General features: G+C 57.3%; 8 protein-coding genes across 8 annotated transcripts; 3 read left to right on the top strand and 5 right to left on the bottom strand.

Moving 5' to 3' along the window:
• Positions 1 to 28: 28 nt before the first annotated feature.
• BO82DRAFT_326339 (uncharacterized protein) lies at positions 29 to 1,617 on the bottom strand. The gene is made up of 2 exons (XM_025632914.1): positions 1,421 to 1,617; positions 29 to 1,364 (listed from the first exon to the last, which is right to left on the bottom strand). The coding sequence occupies exons 1-2, from the start codon at positions 1,592 to 1,594 to the stop codon at positions 495 to 497; spliced, it is 1,044 nt and encodes a 347-aa protein (XP_025496406.1). The 5' UTR covers positions 1,595 to 1,617; the 3' UTR covers positions 29 to 494.
• A 609-nt stretch (positions 1,618 to 2,226) lies between these two features.
• Positions 2,227 to 3,389, top strand: BO82DRAFT_428668 (uncharacterized protein). The gene is made up of 2 exons (XM_025640457.1): positions 2,227 to 2,548; positions 2,608 to 3,389. Exons 1-2 carry the CDS (start codon positions 2,320 to 2,322, stop codon positions 3,177 to 3,179), a joined length of 801 nt encoding a protein of 266 aa, XP_025496405.1. The 5' UTR covers positions 2,227 to 2,319; the 3' UTR covers positions 3,180 to 3,389.
• A 515-nt stretch (positions 3,390 to 3,904) lies between these two features.
• On the top strand, positions 3,905 to 5,658 carry BO82DRAFT_350470 (putative MFS transporter). Its single transcript, XM_025634162.1, has 3 exons — positions 3,905 to 4,243; positions 4,292 to 4,598; positions 4,666 to 5,658. Exons 1-3 carry the CDS (start codon positions 3,928 to 3,930, stop codon positions 5,600 to 5,602), a joined length of 1,560 nt encoding a protein of 519 aa, XP_025496404.1. The 5' UTR covers positions 3,905 to 3,927; the 3' UTR covers positions 5,603 to 5,658.
• A 39-nt stretch (positions 5,659 to 5,697) lies between these two features.
• On the bottom strand, positions 5,698 to 6,930 carry BO82DRAFT_388872 (aryl-alcohol dehydrogenase; the record flags this gene model as incomplete). Its single annotated transcript, XM_025638413.1, has 1 exon — positions 5,698 to 6,930. Exon 1 carries the CDS (start codon positions 6,901 to 6,903, stop codon positions 5,698 to 5,700), a length of 1,206 nt encoding a protein of 401 aa, XP_025496403.1. The 5' UTR covers positions 6,904 to 6,930.
• A 426-nt stretch (positions 6,931 to 7,356) lies between these two features.
• BO82DRAFT_380358 (amino acid adenylation) lies at positions 7,357 to 14,596 on the bottom strand (the record flags this gene model as incomplete). Its single annotated transcript, XM_025637753.1, has 2 exons — positions 7,357 to 14,005; positions 14,060 to 14,596. The coding sequence occupies 2 exons, from the start codon at positions 14,594 to 14,596 to the stop codon at positions 7,448 to 7,450; spliced, it is 7,095 nt and encodes a 2,364-aa protein (XP_025496402.1). The 3' UTR covers positions 7,357 to 7,447.
• A 1,961-nt stretch (positions 14,597 to 16,557) lies between these two features.
• BO82DRAFT_418573 (3-deoxy-7-phosphoheptulonate synthase) lies at positions 16,558 to 17,851 on the top strand (the record flags this gene model as incomplete). Its single annotated transcript, XM_025640077.1, has 3 exons — positions 16,558 to 16,639; positions 16,712 to 17,491; positions 17,580 to 17,851. 3 exons carry the CDS (start codon positions 16,558 to 16,560, stop codon positions 17,849 to 17,851), a joined length of 1,134 nt encoding a protein of 377 aa, XP_025496401.1.
• An 869-nt stretch (positions 17,852 to 18,720) lies between these two features.
• BO82DRAFT_397943 (uncharacterized protein) lies at positions 18,721 to 20,238 on the bottom strand (the record flags this gene model as incomplete). The annotated part of the gene is made up of 3 exons (XM_025638989.1): positions 18,721 to 18,816; positions 20,048 to 20,059; positions 20,140 to 20,238. 3 exons carry the CDS (start codon positions 20,236 to 20,238, stop codon positions 18,721 to 18,723), a joined length of 207 nt encoding a protein of 68 aa, XP_025496400.1.
• Positions 20,239 to 21,719: 1,481 nt separating this feature from the next.
• On the bottom strand, positions 21,720 to 22,648 carry BO82DRAFT_418571 (sulfotransferase family protein; the record flags this gene model as incomplete). Its single annotated transcript, XM_025640076.1, has 2 exons — positions 21,720 to 22,444; positions 22,537 to 22,648. 2 exons carry the CDS (start codon positions 22,646 to 22,648, stop codon positions 21,720 to 21,722), a joined length of 837 nt encoding a protein of 278 aa, XP_025496399.1.
• Positions 22,649 to 22,728: the final 80 nt, after the last annotated feature.

Here is a 22,728-nt window from a genome sequence, read left to right as displayed (position 1 = left end):
TATATCTTTTAGTGTCAATCTAGTCAACCTCCCAACAGCAGTCATCAACCCCAGGTCAGAAACAGCCTCTATCCACACATCACAACCCTCTACCCTTCCCTACCATCATCAAGTACAGTAAATGCTTCTTAAAATCTCGCCTCGGGGGACAGAAAGTGTCCAGCTGTGCAGACAAACCTTACTGTCTGTTTTTGCCAATCGGTGGTTATACCTCCGGAGTCTACATATATATCTTGCTTCCCGCTAGAACATTTCGTCGACAATATCCAGCATCCACAACTGTTACACGTTCCACTCTCAACAGATATGGAAAATAGGCATTATACAGCCAAAAGTAGCCCGCAATATAAATGGCGCAGCGCTGCTCGCACAAAGTATCGGAGGTCAACTCCGAGAGGTGCCAGTTGCCGTATAATCTCGCGCGGGTCGGACGCGTCTTTTCCCCCACACCCAACAGCCATGTATCCAATCCACATAGCACACTCTAGTCCAATCTACTGCCTTAAACACGTCTGCCGCCACAAAGCCCAACACCTGGCACTCTCCAGAATATTCTCCGTCGAGCCCATTACCGCCTCAAAGCCCTCCTCTTCCGGCACATCCACCTCCCCATTCCCCACATCCACCAGACTCTTAACCCCGAACCGCTCCGCCGGAAAATACTGATGCACCACCTCCGGCACGACGGACAGACACTCCAGCCGTCCGGCACGACAATGATGCATGACCGCGATATCAAACGCCTCATCTCCACCACCACCCACCAGCTCGAGCACCTTCCGCGCCCCGTCGCGGGACAGCGCGTACGCGAACGAGCACACAGGGTTGTACGACCGATACACCGCCCGCCGGCGGTCCGGCAACCGCGCGAGATACTCCCTCGCCCAGCCGGAGTACTGCGCGTGCGGAGTGGCGGTGGGGTCGTCGAAGACCACCGTTTCGATGCCGTCCTCCCAGTACTCGCCGCAGTGGCCGAGCCAGAGGAGGTCCCAGGCCCGGCCGTAGGGGGCGTCGTCGTTGTCCTCGGTGGGTGAGAAGTGCGTGAGGTTGCGGACCGCGGCGGCGATGCGGGGGGCCTGGGCACGGAGACGTCTGTCCCAGTCGACGTCGTCCTCGAGGATTAAAGCGGTGTCCAGATTCGATTGGTGGATGTGCTTGATCAGGTCAAGGTGCGCGAGCCAGGCTTTGCTGGCGCCGCGAGTTGGGTGTGTGCTATCGCCCAGGGTCTGGAATGCGGTGACTAGTTCGGCGGGGATGGGAGGCTGTGGAGGGAGTGTGATTTCTAGTCCCGTGAGGTTGGCGGCGGCGAGGAGGCCTCGTGTGCGCCAGGAGGGGCTGGCGGAGAGGGCGAAGATTGTTTGGAACTGGGTTGGTGTTAGAACATCGAGCAGGTCTTGTGTATGGGAGAAGGAAGGCTTACACCTAATGTCGAGTTGGCTGCGTGGCTGATCGGTGAAACAGGGGACGAGGATGAAGCTGACTGTTCTGGCTTTCTATAGGACGCGATCGGGGAGTATCGATACAAGGTGACAACAATCAAGAGGATGCAGCCCGCTGCGGTCAGAAAAAGACATTGTCGTGGTGTCAAAATCATGATGAAAGACTGAGAATTATGAAGGAGCTCACATGTCTCCAGGGCGGAGATTCGAGGGTTGAGCCTTTATCAGGGCAACTGGTCGAGTCATTGGCGGCTACAGCTTATGAGAATCGACTTCATAGGCGCGATAACGAAACTGACAGGCCCCATGCTCATCGAATCATCGTCCAGGGCCAAGATGGCGGCGCAGCTTATTTGCACGGTTAGGGTTGGTTGCAGCCAGTGACAGACGGAGCTTTAGCGCTAACCTCGTCTACCCCGGTCGAACCATCCCGTCATCACGCATTCCAAGGGTCAGATTGTGCCGGCTTGCCCTGTCTGCGTTGTCTCCACTGAGAAGTAAGTGATGGAGTCCTCTAGAGGTGCGAGTCAGGCTTCCCCACCCGCTTGTGCTAATGACCCTCAGCCCAGCACACTGTGCCTGTGATTGGTTCCAATGCGACTATCCCTGTGAGGGAAGGCTCAAAATAGCAACAGAGCAACGATGTGTTGGAATGGAGACACTAAATACCTCACCAACGATAGTAAATCATTGGTAACCACTCCCTCGGACATTTCTTTATCAGTGTCGAGCCCATGGTTGGGGTCAAGCGAGTCCCCCGCTCCAACTCTCTGATTCCTTTTGCATCCTTCTCTTACCCAGTCCGTTCCCTGGACCGGGAAAAGCCACCCATCAGACATTCGCAACGGTTTTAAAAGTACACTGTCGTCCTATTTTGACGATGGTCAAACGCATCTTCTATCTATGTCTACTCACTTTCCTGATTAATCATGTGAGAGCGGAGGCAGGGATCTTCTACAATCCTCCGACGGGCGGCCCCATCCACGATTACTCGGAGGACCCCGTCTACACCCTCGAACAGACTGTGCAGCTTCGATGGGCGACTAGCCTTGAGTACCTCTCTCTGATGCTTTGGCAAAATGATAATTCAGACTACGAATGGCTTCAAAGTACGCATTCTGACAGCTATGGAACCCACATTCAGTATGCAAACCACTAACAGCCGCAGCCAATCTCAGTGGGGTCACCAGCTACGACTGGGTTGTCAGCACCCAAAGGAATCTCAGCGACGGCGTAGTGTTCTTCTTCCAGATTCGTGATGCGACCGACCTTGAAGACTGGGACGGTGTGTTCGCAAGTCACTACTTCAATATATCTGCGGGTACGACGACCATGACAGCAGTCGGGACCTCAACGACAACGGCGGTATCTACGTCTGCCACAACCGTTCTCTCCGTGGCGTTGACTGCATGGGCTGCAGTCACCGCCGCATCGGCGCCGGCAGAGACCACGACCCCTGCAGCGACGTCTTCGGGTTCGGGCACGGGAGCAAAGACCGGAATCGGAGTGGGAGTTGGCTTGGGCTGTGCGCTTCTGCTGACGATCGGGCTTACCTGGTACTGGCTCTGGCGACGTAGGAAGGTAGCCAGACGAGAGGCAACGGGTCCGATGGATACGAGGAGCGAGACTGCACCGTCGTATGAGTTGCCGGCTTTCGCAAAGGGCACAAAATACTCCCGTGCATCAGTACCCGCGGAGGTCGAGGGTCCTGTAGAGGTCCGGTATGAGTTGCCATCATAAAAGACCGCCCTGCCTTCTTTGGGGGGCATACATCAGGGTCGTCTAGATACTACCCATGGTTACAAGTTAGTATAGTCTCTTCCCGTGCACAATTAGTCTACCTTATCGGAAGACCAGTCGATGTGTCTTTCTATGATGGCCTCACTGGTCAGAAACGGCATGATTGCATCAAGTCTAGCAGACGAGGAGAGTATCTGCAAGGCCGCTTGGACCTACCGTCAGTCGTGGACGTGGGGGTGGGGTGGGTGGCTCGCGCCACAAGCCACAAGCTCGATGCAACCTCGCGCGCACCCAGTGAGGGTCGAGCAGATCCTTGCATGAGATGCACCGTCATCATCATCTGACCTGGCCAGACAAACAAGCTGGAAACCTTGAATATCCTGGCTATGTTCTATGTTCCACATAAAGGCTAAAACCCCAAGGCCCCCGTGCAACGTGGGGGTGAGAACCAGGAGAACCAGGAGAACCAGAGGTAGACTGAAACGCAATGACGGGGGATCGACAGCGGGGAATTCGGCCCATTTGCCTCGGTTTTGGCCTTGGCCTTTTGCCATCTCCGACTCGACTCCTGCTGCAAGCCGGCAAGGGCTCATGTCGTACCACCGGCTTGTGAGGTCCGTGGGGGTGGCACTTGATGGAATGCACTAGCGCTTCCCCCGCATTTGTCGGTGTTATATGGGGCAGATCTCTCTCTCCCCTCCCCCACCCTTCCCCAGACTTCTTTTCCTCCACACTCCCATCCAACATCATGGACAATGACATTAAGCCTGCTGCACTTCACATCGAGGGCTCTGACTCTGTATCTCCCGACTTTGACCCCGCCCCCCGTCCGCGCATCCCCCTGACCGAAGAGGATGGCCAGAAAATCAAACGCAAGACCGACTGGGCGATCCTGACCATCCTGATCTGGGTGTATTTCCTGCAGATTCTGGACAAGACCGTCCTGGGGTTTGGGGCCACCTACGGCATGACCGAGGACACCCACCTGACCGGCAACCAGTACTCGCTGATCGGGTCAATCGCTCCCATCGCCCAGCTGGCCTGGCAGCCATGTTCATCCTGGCGTGAGTACAACAACTAAACAGTGGGTGGGTAATAGCTGACCCCCATAGTCATCGTCAAGGTCCGGCCCCGGATCCTCATGCCCAGTCTATGTCTCGGCTGGGGCATCGCACAGACCTGCATGGCCGCCTGCCACAACTTCAGCCAACTCCTCGCCGCGCGGTTCTTCCTCGGACTGTTTGAGGCCGGATGTCTACCGCTATTCTCGATTCTTGTGGCAAGGTGGTATCGTCGTGCTGAGCAGCCGATCCGTGTGGCGGCCTTCTACTCCACCAACGGCTGGGCGACCACCATCGCCGCTGCGCTGTCCTACGGATTGAGTCAGATCAAGTCCGATGCCTTGAAGGGATGGCAGATGTAAGTTTGCCTTTTACCTCCAAAGCATTCAGGCAGCATAGCAATGCTGACGTAACGTCTGCGGCAGCATCTTCCTCTTCGTCGGCCTCCTCACCATCGTCACCAGCCCGATCATCTACTGGCGCCTCGACAATGACATCGAGACGGCCCGCTTCCTCACCGAGAGCGAAAAGGAACAAGCCGTCGAGCGGCTGCGCGCCAACCAGACAGGCACGGGGACCCGGGAATACAAGATGAGCCACCTGGTGGAAGCGGTACTGGAGCCCAAGACCTACCTGTGGATCGGGCTGGCGCTGCTCCTGAACATCGGGGCCTCGGTGACCAACGTCTTCGGCCCGCTGATTCTGAAGGGGCTAGGGTTCGGCACCGACCACGTGACGCTGCTGAACATGCCCTTCGGCGCGGTGCAGGTGATCATCATCCTGCTGGCGAGCTACCTGGCCCAGAAGGCGAGCATGAAGGGGGTCATCCTGGCGGCGCTGGTGCTGCCCGTGGTCGCCGGGCTGGCGATGCTGTATGCGCTGCCCCGGGATAGCAGTGCCAACGGGGCCCTCATGGCGGGCTTCTATCTGCTGGCGTTCTTGTTCGGGGGCAACCCCTTGATCGTGGCGTGGATTGTCTCCAACACCGGTGGCACGACGAAGCAGAGTGTCTGCATGAGTTTGTTTAATGCCGCGACCTCGTCGGGCAACATCATCGGGCCCTTGCTGTTTGATGCCAAGGATGCTCCGACGTATCGCCCGGGGTTGAAGGCGTGCCTGGGGATCTTTGTGGCGTTGGTGGGAGTGACGCTGTTGCAGTGGGCGAATCTGGTGGTGTTGAACCGCATGCAGGAGCGACGGCGCGTGAAGAATGGCAAGCCGGCCAAGCTGCAGGATCTGTCCATGCGGAGCGGCGTCCTGAATGAGGGCGATGGCGCACCGACGACGACGGAGGAGACCGGCCAGCAGGGGCTGATGGACTTGACGGACCGCGAGAATGACGAATTCATTTATGTATACTAGCATGTTCCTTATGATACACACAGTGTGACTTTCTAGCAACCAAGATGCCTTCCAGCAGTCAGATACCTCCAACAACCAAGATACCACCCCCAAGCTCAAGAATACCCAACAGGCCTCTCGAACTTCACAAAATCGACCACTCCCGCATTGGCCAGGGACATGCCCTCCCGCCCCGTAACCCCCGGCTCCTCGCCCAGCATATTCTGCGGAAACCCCAAGTCCAACGGCCTGACCCCCTCCAGATATCTGATCTGCTCATCCGATAACCTCACCTCCAAAGCCTGAATATTATCCCTGAGATGCTCGATCTTCCTTCCGCCCACCACAGGGAACACATTCGGATATTTCGCCAACACATACGCCAACGCCACCGCGGTAACGGACTCGATCCCCAACTCGGCCGCCACCTTCCCCAGCGCCTCGCTCATCCGCACCTCATCCTCGCTCTGCGCCCCACTGCCCATCATCGTGCGCAGCCCCTCCCCACTCTCCCGCCGCGCGGCCATGGCGCGAGGGGACTGGAACTTCCCCCCGCCGAGCACATCCCACGGCGCGACGGCCATCCCGAACCGCCGCGCCATGGGGATGACCTCCCGTTCCAAGTCGCGGTGCAGCACGTTCCACCGGCCCTGGTAGACGCTAAACTGCGTCTTGCCCTGCAGGCGCGCGTACGTGTTGGCCGCGCTGACCACCCAGGCCGGCGCGTTGCAGATCCCCAGGTACAGCACCTTGCCCTGCTGCACCAGCGCGTGCAGGCTGTCCATCACCTCCTCGATCGAGGTCGTGCTGTCCCACCAGTGCACGTACAGGATGTCGAGATAGTCTGTGCGCAGTTTGGCCAGCGAGTCGCGCACGCTCAGGTGCAGGCTGCGCCGGTGGTTGCCGGCGAAGTTGACCTTCGGGTGGGAGGGGTTGTAGCGGCTTTCCTTTGCGAGTGTTTCTTCTGGAGAGGAGGTAGATGGGGTAGAGTTGGGCGGCTTGTACAGCCCCGTATACTTGGTCGCCACCACCAGGTGGTCGCGCACCCCGCGCAAGGCCATCCACTCCCCGATCCACCGCTCCGACTCCTCGTTTTGGTAGTTGTTGGCTGTATCGATGAAGTTGCCCCCCGCGGCCAGGTAGGCGTCCAACAGCGCGAAGCTGGCTTCTTTGGTCATTGACCCTAGTCCCCCGGACCAGGCGGTGCCGATGGACATCGCGCCTAGTTGGAAGGGGGAGACCCGGATGCCGGCGGTCGAGGAGAGGGTGCGGTACCGGCCCAAGGCGGTCGGGGGTGGAGGGGCTGGGGCGAACATGTCCATTTTGTTTCTCTGTGAGTGTCTGTGATTAAGGGAGATTGTGGTGTGTCTTGAGAGGGTGTGGTTGGGATATAGATGGGTGGTGGTGGTGGTGATGGTTGTTGTTGTGGGTATGGTGAGGAGGAAGGGAAGTTAGGGCTCTGTGTGTGTGTGTGTGTGTGAGAGAGAGAGAGAGAGAGAGAGAGAGAGAGAGAGGAAAAAGGACAGGAGACAGGCTGGGGGCATGCGCCTTCTTATACCCCCCATCCTCCTGCTTAGCCCTGATCGGCGATAATCAACGCTACTTATTTATGGATCGGCTGGTTTTGTGCGACATTAGCTGAGGTAACACCCTATACGGAGGTTCAGCTGCTTCACCTGCTGCTCAAACCTCTATTCTAATTATGTAGTGGGTTTACCGACGGAGAACGAGAGATAAACGAGCGAAATCCATTGAATGCTATCCTAATTCAATCCCAGTTACCCAATACTCCAAGTCATTACACTATTTTACATAACACTAAACATCACAATCTCGTCCAGTCCATCCTATAGGACTATCACTCTCCTAAGCTAGTCCATTAACCATCCCCTTGACATTCTCCCACACATTTCCCGACCGCCGGAACACCTTCTCGGCCATATAGCGCATCTTCTTGCCCGTGGGGCTCGCGATGAAGCCCGCGTCCACCAGGAACTGCACATTGCGGCGGACGGTGGCCTTAACATGCTGGCGCTGCGAGGGGGTCACCACACTGGCATCGGGCAGGACATCCCCGCCGCCGAGCCGGCCGTCAATCGCCTCGAACACCTGCATCACCGGCCACAGCGGATGGCCCGTGGCGTCGCGCTGGATGGCCTGCTGCAGCGTCTCGAGGTAGGTGGCATGGTCCACGGCGCGGAGCGGGTACTGCAGCTCGTGGTGGAAGATGTCCCAGAACTCGCGCTCGGTGATGCCGTCGGTCATGAAGGTGACGGTGCGCATGGCGTCGGCGGGGCAGAAGGCCTGGTGGATGGTCTCCTCGGCGACGCGCGTGCTGCTGGTCACGAACATCCACGAGCTCTCGCCCACGTCGCGGCTGTAGCAGCGCGCGTCCACCACCGCCGACGCCAGCCGCCACACGAAGTCGTCCGTGTTGGCCACCCCCTCCTCCGGCGTGCCCAGGATCAGCCCTGGCTTGACGATCGCGAACTGGCTCGCGTACCGTCCCGCGAACTGCTTCACCAGCAGCTCCGACACGTACTTGGTCTGCGCGTACCCGTTGGCGTGCGCCACCTCCGCCGCAATCTCCCGGTCGTCCTCATTCGGGTGCCACCGGTGCCCGCCGGAGACGTAGACCAGCCGCGGCCGCGCCGGCGAGCTGACTGCCGCCTTGATCAGCTCCGCCGTCGAGTCCACGTTCGCCGCGCGCAGCACCTCCGTTCCTGCGTTCCAGTTCACAGCTGCCCCCGCGTGGATGATCGCGTGCACCAGCCCGCCTTCGTTAGGGCTCTCGCCTGTGAGTGAGGCCCATTGCTTGGGCTTGAGGCCCAGTTGCGGCTGCGCGAGGTTGCCCGCCCACACGTCCAGCTTGGCCAGGTAGTCGTCCGCCCACCACTGCGCGCGCACGGCAGCGTCCTTGACGCGCATGAAGGCCTCGGAGGGCGTCGCGGCGCGCACGTGCGCGATGACCCGTCCGACGTCCGGGCGATCGCACAGCTGGCGCAGGATCTGCGTGCCCAGGAAGCCCGTGACGCCGGTGACGAAGACGGTCTTCTTGACGGGGCTGCGTGTGATGATCGACTTCATGAGCGCGGTGGCTTCCTTCATCGCGTCGAAGGAGGAGGCCGGGGATGCGGTGGCCGGGGCGGTGCCGGTGAGCTCGGCGTCGAGGAGGGCGGCCAGCGAGCGCACGGTCATCTGTCCGTCCAGGATGCGCGAGACGTCGACCTTGACGCCGTAGGTCTGCTTGAGGAAGCTGGCCAGGCTGATGACCTGCACCGAGTCGATGCCCATTGAGGCAATGTTGAAGTCGTGGCCCTGCAGCGGACTGCTGTCGCCGGCGTCGTCGCGGCTGACCAGGCTGGCGATCTTGCGGCTGATCGCCAGCGCCTTGCCCTCGTCCGGCCGCAGTGCGGACACGGTGGGCTCGTTGCGCTTCACGCCCATCGATGGCGCGAAGTCCGCCGGCAGCTGCGCCAGCCACGTGTCCACGGCCTTGCGGTCGATCTTCGTCGACGAGGAGCTGGGGATCTTCTCCACCACGATCCAGATCACGGGCACCATGTGCGCGGGGAGTGTCTCGCTCATGGACCGGGATAGCGCCGGCAGATCGAATCCAGTCTTCTCAAGCGTGGTAGCAGCCACCGGGGTGAGCTTGTCACCGGTGGTGGCGGTCAGTTCCAGCGTGGCGATGAGCTTGTTGGCGTAGATCCCCTTCTTGGGGTACGAGACGATCGCCTGCGAGACCGCCGCCGGCAGGCAGAGGTGATACTCGATCTCGCCGAGCTCGACGCGCTGGCCGCGGATCTTGACCTGCGTGTCCTTGCGGCCGATGAACAGCAGCGACCCGTCCGCGCTGTACTTGACAAGATCGCCCGTCTTGTACAGCCGGTCGCAGCGCGACCAGGGCAGCCAGGCGGGCCGCGGGATAAACGCCGCGGCGGTCTTCTCCGCGTTTTTGAGGTAGTGGCGCGCCAGTGTGTGGCCCTCGACCAGCAGCTCCCCGATGCAGCCCACGGGCGCCAGCTTGTTGTGGTCGTTGCGGTCGGTCACCCAGCAGGCGCCGCCAACGGCGGTGCCGATGTCGTTGGGCGCGGTGCCGGGCACGACGCGGCGGTTGGACGAGCTGCAGACGCAGCACTCGCTGGGGCCGTAGCCGTTGACGAGGCGGACGAAGGGGGTCCAGGTGGCGACGTGGGTAGCGGTCATGGCCTCGCCGGCCAGGCAGAGGGTCTCGAGGGTGGGCACGGTGGTCGGGTCGATCGTGCTGACGAAGGAGGGGGTGAGCACCGCCCAGTCAACGTTCATGCGCGTTATGGCCTCGGCGATGTTGCCGCGGCGCTCGGCCTCCGAGGGCACGCATACGCAGCTGCCCTGCACCAGCGTCGACAGAATCTCCAGCACACTCGCATCGAACGTGTACGACGCAAACTGCAGCACGCGCCGCCCCATCTGCAGCCCTTCCTTGTGGGCGAGCGCCCCCGTGCAGAAGGCCCGGTGCTCCACCACCGACCCCTTGGGCGTGCCCGTGCTGCCGGAGGTGAAGATCACGTACGCGGCGTTGGACGGCGTGACAGGGGTCTGTGACATCTGGGGCATCGACGCCTGGGCCATCCCCGGTCCGACGGCGATCGCCTTCTCGACGAGCCCCGGACACCGGCCCAGCTGCTCCTCCGAGCACAGCATCACATGCGCGTTGACCTCCTGAACGACCAGCTGCATGCGGCTGGACGGCTGCGACGCATCCATGGGCACGAACGCGCCACCTGCCTTCATGGTCGCCAGCATGGCGACGATCGTCCACATGGACTTCTCGAAGCACAGCGGGACGAACACCTCGGGCCCGACCCCGGACTTCATGAGGTGGGCGGCGAGCTTGGAGGAGATTTGGTCGAGCTCGGCGTAGGTGAGGTTGCCGTCCCAGGCGCACACGGCCGGGGCGGTCGGATTCAGCATGGTGTTCTTGGCGATGAGGTTATGGACGCAGTCCTCGGTGGCGTTGGGGATCGTGCGGTTCCACTGCAGGAGATCGCGCATGTCGCGGGGGCTGATCAGCTCGAGGTCGGCAAGCGTGCGGCCGGCGGGTTCCTGGGCTAGCTGCTGCAGGACATGCTCGAGTTGCTGCACGATGCGCTCCACCTGGCCGCGAGCCAGGACCGCGTTGTCGAAATGGACGTGCACCAGGACGCCCCCATCGGCGGAGAGGCTGCACTCCAGTGTGAGGGCCACGGTGCTGAAGCTCGCGCGCGGGGCCGAAAAAGGCTGGATTAGGCTGGCCTCGGGCACGGAGCTGGCGGGTTGGATGACAAGCAGAGTCTGGAAGCTGCACGCAGAGGGAGCGTTGTCGCAGACCCGGGCAATGTTCTGCAGCCCATAGTTCTGGTAGGGGGTCATTTCCACCGAGTGAGCATGGACGGCCTTGAGGTAGTCGGTGACGGACTGCTGGGGCTCGAGGTGCGCCCTGATGGGAACCGTGGCGATGACTGGTCCGACCACGTCTTCCACGCCGCGAACAGATGCATTGCGTCCGCTGACGGTGCAGCCGAAGACCGTGTCGGGGGAGTCACAGTAGCGGGCCTGGAGCAGGGTCCAAGCCGCACGGATCAGAGTCGCGGTGGTGAAGTCCGAAGGACCATTGCGGTGGATTCTGAGGTTATGGATGAGCGACTCGTTGGCGAGAGGCTGATACGTAGCCGAGGGAAGAGTGGGAAACGCGATCAAGTCGCCTTCAGCCAGATCGTTACGCCAGTACTTCTCCGTGGCCTCGTCATTGTTCTTCTCTACCACGTGTTGGACAAAATCCCGGAACTGCGGACGCGCGGGGGGCACGCTGCCCTGCAGAGTGTCTAGGAGATCATTGAACAGCATCTCCAGAGAGAGACCGTCGTAGATGGCGTGATGGATAGTCAGGACGAAGCAGGTCTTATCTGCAGCGGCGACGATAGCGTGTCTTGTGAGAGCATCACCCATGTGCATAGGGGTCGCCTCGTCAGCCTGGAGATACTCCTCCAAATCGCTACCGTGGCTCCATTGGATGCGGTCACGACCGACCATCTGCACGGTGCCGTAGCGGTCCGTCTCCACCATCCTCGTACGCAACACGTCATTGTTTGCAACGACAATCTCCCAGAGCTCCTTGAAGCGGTCCACGCTCAGGTCTGCGGGCAGCTCGAGCGTGTGGCGGGCGATATAGGACCCAGAGATCTTGGCCGAGAGAGCCATTAGACCAGTCTGCAGCGGTGTGCACGGATACGCATCTTGGATGAGCTCTGCGTCCTTGAATCCACTGGCAGACTGCAACTCCGGGCGGATGCTCTCCTGCTCGTCGCCGAGCAGCTCAAAGGGCCGTGCAGGTGGAAGCTCAGTCGAGGAGCGACCCGGCACCATCACCTTGGCCATGTCGCGCAGCACGAGATTGTCCATGATGTCGCTAACCTGGAGCTGGTAGCCCTCGGCCCGGCATCGCCGCACCAGGTTCATCGCCTCGATGGAGTCGCCACCCAAATGAAAGAAATTGTCCTCCACACCGATCTCCTCGGGTGAGCAATGCAGGATCTCAGACCACAGTTGCTGGAGCTGCTTCTCATCTGCCGTGGAAGGCATGGTGCGTGTAGACTTTGCGGCGCCTCCAGCAAGGGCCGCCAGCTCCGACAAGGACAGACCGGTGCCAAAGGTTGTGATTATGCGTCGGTCCGTCTTACCTGAGGCCGTCAGGGGCATGTAGGCAAGCGGGATGAACGCCGAGGGGATCATGTACGGCGGAAGTCTCTGCACAAGCTCACTGTTAATCTGCGAGGCGACGCCCGAGATATCGGAATGGTCTGCAGGTGTAGCATGGAATGGGTGCTGGAACTCCGGGCCGAAGCCACTCTGGCTGGAGATGAAGGCAACCAGCATGGCCTTGCCCTGTGGGTGCACCATCGACATGGCGGTCTTGACCTGGTTGTTGATGGCGCGCATGTGCGCCTCGATCTCGGTCAGCTCTACTCTCTGGCCACGGATCTTGACCTGCAAGTCCTTCCGGCCGATCAGGTGAATTCTGCCGTCGTCGCCGTAGCGAGCGAGGTCGCCCGTCTTGTAAAATTGCCGGGTGATGCCCGGTTGCTGTGCCCACTTGGGGTCCTTGATGTAGACGGCTTGGGTACGCTCGGGGTCGGCCAGGTAGCCACGCGCCAGGGTGGGACCCTCCATAATCAACTCTCCTGCTGCTCCGATCGGAACCAGCCGGTCGTGGTCGTCCGCATCGACGATCCACGAGAGAGCGCCGACAGCTCGGCCGATGCAGCTGCGCGGTGTGTCCGTGACCATGGATCCGATCATACAGACCGAGCACTCGCTGGCACCGTAGATGTTGATCAAGCGAGTGACGGCAGCCCAGCGGTCGATAATGTCCTGGGCGACTGCCTCACCAGCCAAGATGAGTGTCTTCAAGGTAGGAGCATCTTCCGTCTTCAGAGAGCGGGCGAAACTAGGGGTGAATATTGCCCAATTTGCATCCATGGAGCGCAGGGCGGGACGGATATCGGTATGACGATCGTGGTCTGAGGGGATGCACAGACATCCACCAAAGATGAGGGTGGTGAAGATCTCAAAGGTGCTAATGATGAAAGTATAGGCACCAAATTGTAAGGCACGCGTGCGCTCGTTAATGTTCATGGCAGGACCATGGTGGCGGGCGCTCGAAGCCACGGACGCATGCTCATGAACAACCCCTTTGGGTTTGCCGGTGCTTCCAGAGGTGAACATGACAAAAGAGATGTCGTGTGGCTGCGATCGTGACTCGAACTCGACATCCGAGCTCGTCTCAATCATCTCAATGAGAGCGGCGTCTACTGTGATCACCTGCGGGGCGATGCCGGCCAGCAGCGCCTGGTTGGCCTCGGAGGTAATGACCGTCGTGGCCTCTACGCTTTCGACAATCGTCTCAATACGCTGGCGTGGATGGCGTGGGTCTAGAGGCACCCAGGCGGCACCGACCTTCCACAAGGCGATCATAGTGATGATAGTCCAGCGGGACTTTTCAAAACAGACTGGAACCAGCTGGCCCCGACGCACGCCGACTGACTCCAGATAGTTTGCCACACGGCATGCGGTCTGGTTGAACCGGGCGTACGTCATCTGGCCATCCCACGAGAAGATAGCGGGGGCATCTGGGGTGCGCTGTGCGGCCTCTTCGATCAAACGGTCGAGGCACACAGCACTCCCCTTCGGAAGGATGCGGTTCCACGCTCCAATTTGAAGTGCATCCAATTCACTTGGGTGGCACAGAGTGGACACCGGCTTGGAGGGATCAGAGCAGACATTATGTAGGATATCGGCCAAGGTATTAGCGATATATTCGGCCTGGGCTTGAGAGACCGTGGGTTTGTGATAGATTAAGTCTAGGGTGGATAAAGAGGGATCGATTTGTAGGACGTAGTCAAACTAGAGAACGAGGTTAGTGACCGAACAGAAATGTTATGCAGGGAAGAGCCATACAGTCTTGTCACCGAAAATCTCATTCTCGGAGATCTCAGCCTTGGAAGTTGAGTCCCGCAGCCAGATTGCGGTATTACACGGCTTTGGGTCCAGACCGGCGAGAACCCCCAAGGCTTCTGGAAAAGAGAGCAGCAGCTCCGCGGTTTGCGGCCCTTCTTTCAGGGTCTGCTGTGAAATTGAGAGGATCGAGACATCTGACTCAAGCCGTACCCGGCACAGAGCTGCGTCTGTCACTTGTTGCTTCGAGTTGGAAGGCTGGAGACCGATGCCCCCGTAAGTAATGTCATCGGAGCCAGAATAGGAGCGCAGCATGGCAGCCCATGCCGCTTGGACGAGATCCAAGGGTGACACATCGTGCTTGTGAGCGCATGCTTGCATCAGGGATACATCGAGATCGACATCTAATTTCCCTAGGGGAGTGTTGGTCTGACGCTTCGAAAAAAGACCCGTAGGAAGGTGCGAAGGGGTCACGTCTGTGATCATGTCCGTCCAACGCTGACGGAGCCGGTCGGCATCATCCAGGATGATGGACGGCATTATGTGCTCGCGGAGCAGGAAATAGACCAAAAAGAGTGACAAGAAGTAGAGCCAACAGGAAGGGGATAAGTTGCGCAGGCTGGGGAAGAACACAAAACGCAAGTAGCAAACGCGACGCGCAAGTAATTGAGCATGAAAATCGAAGTATAACGTGGGGAATTGAGAAGATGATCAGGAACAAGGAGAAGAGAGAGAAAAGAGAGCCCGGTCAACATTGCTATTATGTGTACGTAGCAGGGGTTGGGGCTCCATCACCTGCATCTACGACTGCTCTCGTCGACGGCTTGTTACGGACTCTATCATATCCCCTTTGAGGAAATCCCGTGGGAGGAGCCCGAAGCGAAGCAGCCGGGCTGAACCTGACCCAGTAAGCTGGAAACGCAGGACCCCGAGGTGAGCTCCAGTTCATCATCCTCGATCCAACCAGCAGTCTCGAGCATCAGGACTAGTGAAATCTCGAGGCGACTAGTCTACATGCAGAATGAAGAGCGATGAACTCTCGCGATCGAAAAGTGTGGATATAGCTGCTTAGTGCCTAGAGTTTGACAACATGGTGATGCTGCGAGAAAAATTGACAAGAGGTCCCCGACTGCAAGAATGCAAGAGCCCTGTTGGGTTGAATCGATGCGGTGGATGTTCGATCATCCTGACGTGGGCTGTGGACCGTGGACCGTGGACCGTGGACTGTGAACTGTGGACCGTGGAGTCTGCTTGCTCTGCTATTCCGTCTCGATCAGATTCGGATGTTCCTGACATTCAGCGGCAAATTGCCAGATTGGCATGATCGTCAATGGAAATAGAGACGCAGTCGGCTCAACCCGTGTATTTTCCGGGTGTGTCTTTGTGTTCCTCTCGTGGAGCAGCACGAACCACAACAAACAAATCGAGGTGTTTCAGCTCATAGATCGCAGGTGAAACGAGGGCATGGTGGCTCCATGGATTCTGACTGCATTCTTCCGGAAGCCGCAGTGGAGTGAGCCATGAATGCGAGCCGGAAGAGATTGTAAAGGGGTTGATGTTGCGCTGGGCAGCAATTCCGACATTTCGCTTATCGGAGCGCGGCTGCACAGGCGATCTTGCATTCTTCGGGTTTAGCTTCGGCGGGTCGAGCGGTAATCTTGGCGCGGTATTGTCTGTATTGCGCGTCGTATGGAACACGATCTCGGTATGTAATGTCTGATACGACGTTACCATCCATCCAGGGCAATATCAATCCTCGAGATCTTCTTCCCTCCACTCCCCGAAACCCACTGCAACCCACCCCCACTACCACGCCTACTTCCAATTTCCAGAACGGAAAATGAAGAGCTCGAAGGCTATCCACTCCAGGAGTGTATCCACGACGATCATCGGAACACCTCCCGACGCTTCCTGATTCCTCCCACGCTGCGAGGAAAACAACCAAAACTCAAGATTTTTCACTCCCTCCTTTCTGAATACTGACTTTGATCGACCATCCCAGAGCTGTGGACCAACTCAGCTACCCTCTGTGCGAGGCGGGCTGAAGGAGACACTACCGCAATACGTAATGGAGTCCGAGTGTCCATCGCTCGGAGCTGTTCGTGCAGTGACGATTCGACGACGTAGCGGATGTGGACCGAGGCAATCACGATAGAATATTCCGATCAAACTTTTCCCCTTCTCTCTGAGCTGCGGCAGGAAACAGACTCCGAGCAGGTCTGACATTCACGAGCCGCACTGACACGGAAAAAGATCCTGTTCAGGTTCGGTGAGAGCGTAAGGTCGACGAGAGGGGGAGAGGCGGGATAGCAGGGAAGTCGAGTCGGAGTCCTCAGCAGGGTATATAGCACAGGGGCTTGTTCCCGACAGTTGTGAAGAAGACCCAATAATCCTCGTTGTTCTTTTCTTGTCCCATTGTCCCAGTGTTGTGTGTTCCCTCTACCTAGCGCTCCAATCTCAATATTCTCGTGTTCCTGCTTTCCATACATACCCATATCAGAATGCCTAGCCTCACATCCACCCCCGTGCTGGATGCCACCAACATCGACCTTCTACGTAAGAAGCTCGCTGAAGATATCCGAGGTTAGTAGCCTGAATCCTGATCGAGAACTCTTCTGTTCCCAAAAATGTGATCATCTCTGAACCCCCTTCCAGTGGAGAAATACACCCCCCTCGCCCCGCCCGAACTGGTCCAATACGACATCGGTCTGAGCGCGCAGTCCCTGCTGACGGTGCTGAACAGCCGGATTGAAGCACGCAACATCATCCGGCAGGAGTCTGACCGATTGCTCGTGCTCGTAGGCCCCTGCAGCATCCACGACCCAGAGAACGCGCTGGAATACGCGGCACGCCTGCGGGGGCTGGCCGCGGAGCTGCAGGAGGACCTGTGCGTAGTGATGCGGGCGTACCTGGAGAAGCCGCGCACGACAGTGGGATGGAAGGGGCTGATCAACGACCCGGACGTCGACGACTCGTACAACATCAACAAGGGGGTCAAGGTCGCGCGGAAGCTGCTGGCTGACATCACCGACCAGGGGGTGCCCGTCGCCTGCGAGATGCTCGACACCATCTCACCGCAATACACAGCTGACCTCATCAGTGTCGGCGCCATCGGGGCCCGCACCACCGAGTCGCAGCTGCACCGCGAGCTGGCCTCCGGGCTGTCGTTCCCCGTCGGCTTCAAGAACGCCACCGATGGGTCCGTCGGCACCGCCGCCGACTCGCTGAAGTCGATGCGCGGGAAGCATCACTTCATGGGCACCACCAAGCAGGGCATCATCGCCATCACTAGCACCAGCGGGAATCCCGATGGGTTTGTCATCTTGCGCGGCGGGAGCCGTGGGACCAACTATGATGCCGAGAGTGTCAAGGCGACCAAGGCGATGCTGCAGAAGAAGGGGGAGCGGGAGGTCGTCATGGTGGACTGTTCCCATGGTATGTCTGGTTGAGTCGTCAAGTCACATCACTACCTACATGTCAATCTTGTCTTGGGATGTATGTTCTCGCTAACGCAATCGTTCAGGTAACTCTCAAAAGGACCACCGCAACCAGCCCAAGGTCTTGCGTACCCTTGAGGAGCAGCTCCGGCAGGGCGAGCGCGGCATCATCGGCGTGATGGTTGAGTCCAACATCAAGGAGGGCAGCCAGAAGCCGGCCGCGCGTCTGGAAGGTTGTGAGAAGGGTGTCAGCATCACGGATGCTTGTATCGATTGGGAGACCACCGAGTCCTCACTGCGCTCGCTGGCCGATGCTGTGCGCGAGCGTCGGGCTCGTGTGGCGGCTGGGAAGCAGTGAGCGAGTGTTGTAGCCTGGTTTGTTTGGCGTATGGTGTCTTTTGTCCTTCAATAGTAATATATAATCAAGATTGTCAGAATTGAATCGTTTGTCCTCAAATTGATCTCGTGGTAGTGGTGATTTTTACATGCTGCAGCGAAATGGATGAGCCGGGTAAATATTCATGTCGAGGAAGCAGTCGCCGCATGGACTTATTATCAGTGTAGACATGCTGATCGGGCATGAATCGTGCGGTCTCGAGTTACTCTGGCCAAGCCCGTTGACTTGAAATTGTTCGTACCTCGAAAAGCCTCATCAAAGCCAGCGAAGACAGTCAGATTGCAGCTAGTACGGACACAATAATTCGCAGCTGGTGATGTCGACTGGTCATGCCTCTCAGAAGGGGCGTCGGTATCACACCCAACCAACGACCCGGCACCAGAACTTCATCTCTTTATACCATCGAAGCACCATTTGATATAGCCACGAAACAAGATCTTAAGCATCGCATGCGTCATAGCCTAACGTCTACGTACATTATATGGATCCTAACGCCTACGTGGATAAATCCAAGCTAGATCTACAGTCACAGTGGATAGAGACGGGAAGAGTGCAATGGTATGACATGCCCTATCTAACGAGGGATAACCTATTGACTAGAATTTCCAATCCACCGGAGCAAGTAATTCCTCGGCAAGTCCTCCTCGGCAAGTCCTCCTCGGCAAGCCCCAATTCGTTCCCCGGTGCCCTGCTTTCTCTTCCGAGCGATCTTCAGCCACACGATAGCAGATGGGAGGGAGGGCAGAAGGACGCGGTCCCGACCGCTTGGGTCCACCCTTCGCTGAACCCTCGGGAGTCCGTGGTAGCTCTCGGCCGGAGCTGACGATCGTCTAGCAGAGCCGGATCAGCGAGATGTTGTTGTTGACCTCGCCGTCATTGACGGGGTCCACGTCGCCATCGGAGGTCAACGGTTCGTCGTTGTCGCGCTGATCGGTTAGCCATGAGTTGTTGATGTAGATAGGCAACTCCATATCGGGAAGGGAGTGGGTTTACCTTTTCTTTCTGATCGCGGGAGTATGCGTTAATGCTGTTTCTGATGGGCCGGATGTGGGGTTTCCTTACACACTGGCTGGGTTAGTAGGATCTTACTGTGGTGGGTGGGATACGTACAAACTATGTTAAGGAACATGCACTCAGCATCAGCCATTCCTTGTCAGTATGACTTGGGACTTACGCTCTGCTTTTTTTGTTAGTGTGGATCTCATCCTAACTCTTAATGTTGATTCGGACCTACCAGCTAATTACCAAGAGAGGGTAAGGGTTAGCACGTGCAAATATCAAAGCTATTCGATTGGGGCACTCACAAGCTGGATGATATTAGCAGATGCAAATAAGCTGTGGGGAGAGACTTACGCTCTGCATTGTTATGGAAAAGTAAGGATGAGATAATCAGCTGTTTGATAGGACAGGAAATACTCACAACCTAAGCATAATTAGCGGAAAAAATTGCACTGTGGAAGGTCAACTTACGTTCTGTTCTCCGTCTCAGTTTCGATACTCCATCAGCCATTGGAGTGAAGATTTTGAGGAAACTCACATTCTGGGTACATTAGCTTGGCATGAGTCTAGAATGGAGGGGTAAACTCACGTTCTGATGACAGGGAAAGATCCACGTCAATGGAGGTCAACCAATACCAGGCAAAAGAGTACATACCACCTGTCGGTGTCAGTCACGTCAAAGAGCAAGAATAGGTCAAACTTACAGTCTACAAGCCAGCAAGTGCCAAGATCAGCAGCCGGATCTTAGATCAAGTCGACACAAGGGTACTCACGCCCTGTGTATATTAGCAGCTTCCAATGGCATAGGTCAAAGGATGATTGGCGTACATTCTAAACAATAGTTAGCGGAAGGATCAGTACGGTGCACCGCAAGAAGAGAGACTCACATTCTATCCCAGCAATCAGTCTTACACTGCACGGTCAACAAAGCTATACCAGATCAAGAACAACATACAACCTAAGCAACCCGTTGGTATCAGCATTTCCCAAACTGGTAGGTGAACTTACAGGCTTGAGACGGGCGAATCACACAATCGTCAGCACGCGCATTGAACGAATATTACCACCGCAGTGGAGCCTGATACATACATCCTGCGCGTCTTGTCAGCCCCTCCGGCCCCTCGAGACACACTCAAATATGCACCAGGGTTGACTTACCACTTCACCATTCTATGCAGTAATGATGAGCAAAGTGTTAGTTTGAGCAGACCCATCCTAGTTCCAGATTGACGCAGCCCAGCGATCCTTACCTCAGTCAATTCTCTTCGGACAATGAGCGGGTGCGTCGGAGGCATGGGAGCGGCCATGCAGCCGACGAGGAGGGCAGTGGACCAGAGTGCGAAGCGCATAATGATGGTAATGAAGCAAAGATGGTGGATAAGTGAGACAAAACAAAGAGTGTATCAGTGGGAATGGAGCTCAAGAGTCAGTTGAAGTGTTCGAATCAACAAATTAGGAAGACAGAGAGAGAAAAAGAGGGTCAAGTGATGAGGCAAGGAGAGGAAGAGAGTGGAAGAGGGGAGGGAGGGAAGGAGAAAGAGAGGTCAGAGGAAGGAAGAAGCAGGTGGTGACAATTACGGGAGGCGAAGAGCCAGACAAGGGAAAGAAAGCCAAGGCAGATTGACTGGGGCAGCTTTGGTGAACTCCTCTCCTGGACTCTGGAGAGTGGAGTGAGAGTCAAACGAACCGGTTTGCCGGTGCTCTTTCCCGGGCTCCACACTTTAGTCTTCCAGTACCGACGATCAGCGGATCGATCGACAGGACCCAGCGGCAGAAGTCAGGATCGAGAGGCGGGAATGCGGAAGAGAATGATGATTCCATGGCCAGTCAGGGTCCTTGACATTGCCAGACTTTGCTGTTTACCAGTTAGGGCAAGACGTGGCCAGAACCCTGACATCACCGACGGGGCTCCACCACGATGTTGTTTCATCTCGAGATCACTGATGCACAAACCATTAATTTATTCATGTTCATCTACCTTTACTGGGTTGACTCATGGACTACAAGGCTTGATGATATCTACAACACTCATAAGATGCGGTCGCATTCGAACAACACTCGTATTCTTCTATCTGCAATGCAGTACAAGAGATGCTCTCACGCAGCAGCGAGTCAGGTGTCTCCACACTGGCGATACAGCATATCCACCAGCTCGACGATCGATGGATCTCGGCCTCGAGGTGATCTTCCCCAGATACAGTAGGTGGGACTGATCGGATCAGGGTCAACGCAACCATGTTTCCTGAATCCCGATTGAAACAGGGCTCCAGCGGAGGGCCTGAGAAAGAGCTGTCCAAGCCTAATGACGTGGAAATTTTACTTGACATACACATAGGAATACGACCAGATCCAGGATATAGCATATCAATATCAAGTTCGGTCGCCGAAAGGCTGCATAGGGCAGATATCAGCGGGCAAGGACCGGTAAAACACCAGGCATATAGATGCAGCGTGCCATGATCCTCGCGGTGCAGAAGTCAACTCCGGGAGCAGGTAGAGACCTTTTTTCTTTTTTTTTTTTTTTTTTTTTTTTTTTTTTTTTTTTTTTGGTTTTTCCATGTCGGGGATATATTTTCTTTTTCCCGTTTTCGTTTTTCCTTTCTTTCCTTCTTTTCCCATGCTTATTCTTTCCAAATTGCCGCCGATCGTCTCAGGTCAACAGCGGGTCGGCAAAATCAAATCGATCGGGAATCGAGCGGTTCATCGTCAAACAACCAAGATTACATATCCATGATCTATAAAACACAAAATCATCTATGTACAAACATCTCAAAGCGAAGACGTACAAAGCCCAAAGTATACACAACGAAATGTAATTACCCCCCAAAATCTACACCCACTGCGTCACACGCAACCACACCTCCCTGCCATGTCTGGCTGCCAAATATGCCACCGCAATGCCCAGCCCGTAGCATGTCATCTTTTTCAAAAACCTCCCAAACGCGCTCCGTACCACCGCGGCAGACTTCTTCTGAAAGATCGCCTTCTCGTTGGCGCGCGGGAAGGGCGTGGCCGGGACATCCTTCCCCAAGAAGCTACAGAGGGGCACCCAGCCCTCAGCAGGGTTCCACTCGAGCAGACGATCGCGCGGCACGACGCTTCGGACGCGATCGTAATGCTCGCGGAAGGCCTGCTTGCCATTGCGGGCGAAGTCGCCGGCGAACATCGCGTCGAACCCCAGGCGGCACATGCGGTTGCCCGCCCCGAACTTCTCGGGGTCGATCCACCCCAGCAGCGTCGCGAGGGGGCTGTAGGTCTGCGCCATGATGGTCTGCTGCATCGAGGCGTACCAGGCGTCGACATCGCGCAGCGTCAGCACCACTTTCGCGTCCGGGTAGGCGGCGACCAGCTCCTCGACGAAGATGGCGGCCGGGAAATCCGTGACGGCTTCGACGTGGCCTAAGAGCTGGTCCCAGTCGGCGCGCGTGAAGGGGCGGCCGTCGTGGTATTTCCCGCGGAAGGCCTCGGCCCACAGCACCGCGTCCTTGGGGTTCTGCATGATCGAGGTCATGTGGTAGGTCTCGTAGCCGAGTTCTTGGAGCGCGAGCCATGTTGCTGGGAGGTTATTAGTGTTTGTTGGGAGGGAATAGTGTCGCAGGGGAGTGCGAAAGCAACCGTGCATTGGCGCTGGGAGAGTGGCGACGTACACAATGTTCCTGTACGGCAGAGTCCAAGCACAAGGACCTGCATCGGCTTCACACGACGGCAGGTTCGTCGATCGATGTTAGTTTGCACCAGCACACTTTCGGTATCCTTCATGGTGACGGAAATCCAGCACAACAATACAACAACAACAATAATCAAAGGAGTGACAGGGATGGAACAACCTCGACCAGACC

The sequence above is a fragment of the Aspergillus uvarum genome, assembly GCF_003184745.1.
Source record: "Aspergillus uvarum CBS 121591 unplaced genomic scaffold BO82scaffold_4, whole genome shotgun sequence".
Classification (NCBI taxonomy): domain Eukaryota; kingdom Fungi; phylum Ascomycota; class Eurotiomycetes; order Eurotiales; family Aspergillaceae; genus Aspergillus; species Aspergillus uvarum.
This window is presented reverse-complemented; position numbering and strand designations above follow the sequence as displayed.

What these genes read in the sequence shown, in the direction of transcription:
- BO82DRAFT_326339 (XM_025632914.1), bottom strand. Translation starts at nt 1,594, where the DNA reads ATGATTTTGACACCACGACAATGTCTTTTTCTGACCGCAGCGGGCTGC. An exon ending in CAGCCAACTCGACATTAGGT is followed by an intron (nt 1,365 to 1,420) that starts GTAAGCCTTCCT and finishes ACACCAACCCAG; the next exon opens with TTCCAAACAATCTTCGCCCT.
- BO82DRAFT_428668 (XM_025640457.1), top strand. Translation starts at nt 2,320, where the DNA reads ATGGTCAAACGCATCTTCTATCTATGTCTACTCACTTTCCTGATTAAT. An exon ending in AGACTACGAATGGCTTCAAA is followed by an intron (nt 2,549 to 2,607) that starts GTACGCATTCTG and finishes TAACAGCCGCAG; the next exon opens with CCAATCTCAGTGGGGTCACC.
- BO82DRAFT_350470 (XM_025634162.1), top strand. Translation starts at nt 3,928, where the DNA reads ATGGACAATGACATTAAGCCTGCTGCACTTCACATCGAGGGCTCTGAC. An exon ending in GCAGCCATGTTCATCCTGGC is followed by an intron (nt 4,244 to 4,291) that starts GTGAGTACAACA and finishes TGACCCCCATAG; the next exon opens with TCATCGTCAAGGTCCGGCCC. An exon ending in GCCTTGAAGGGATGGCAGAT is followed by an intron (nt 4,599 to 4,665) that starts GTAAGTTTGCCT and finishes CGTCTGCGGCAG; the next exon opens with CATCTTCCTCTTCGTCGGCC.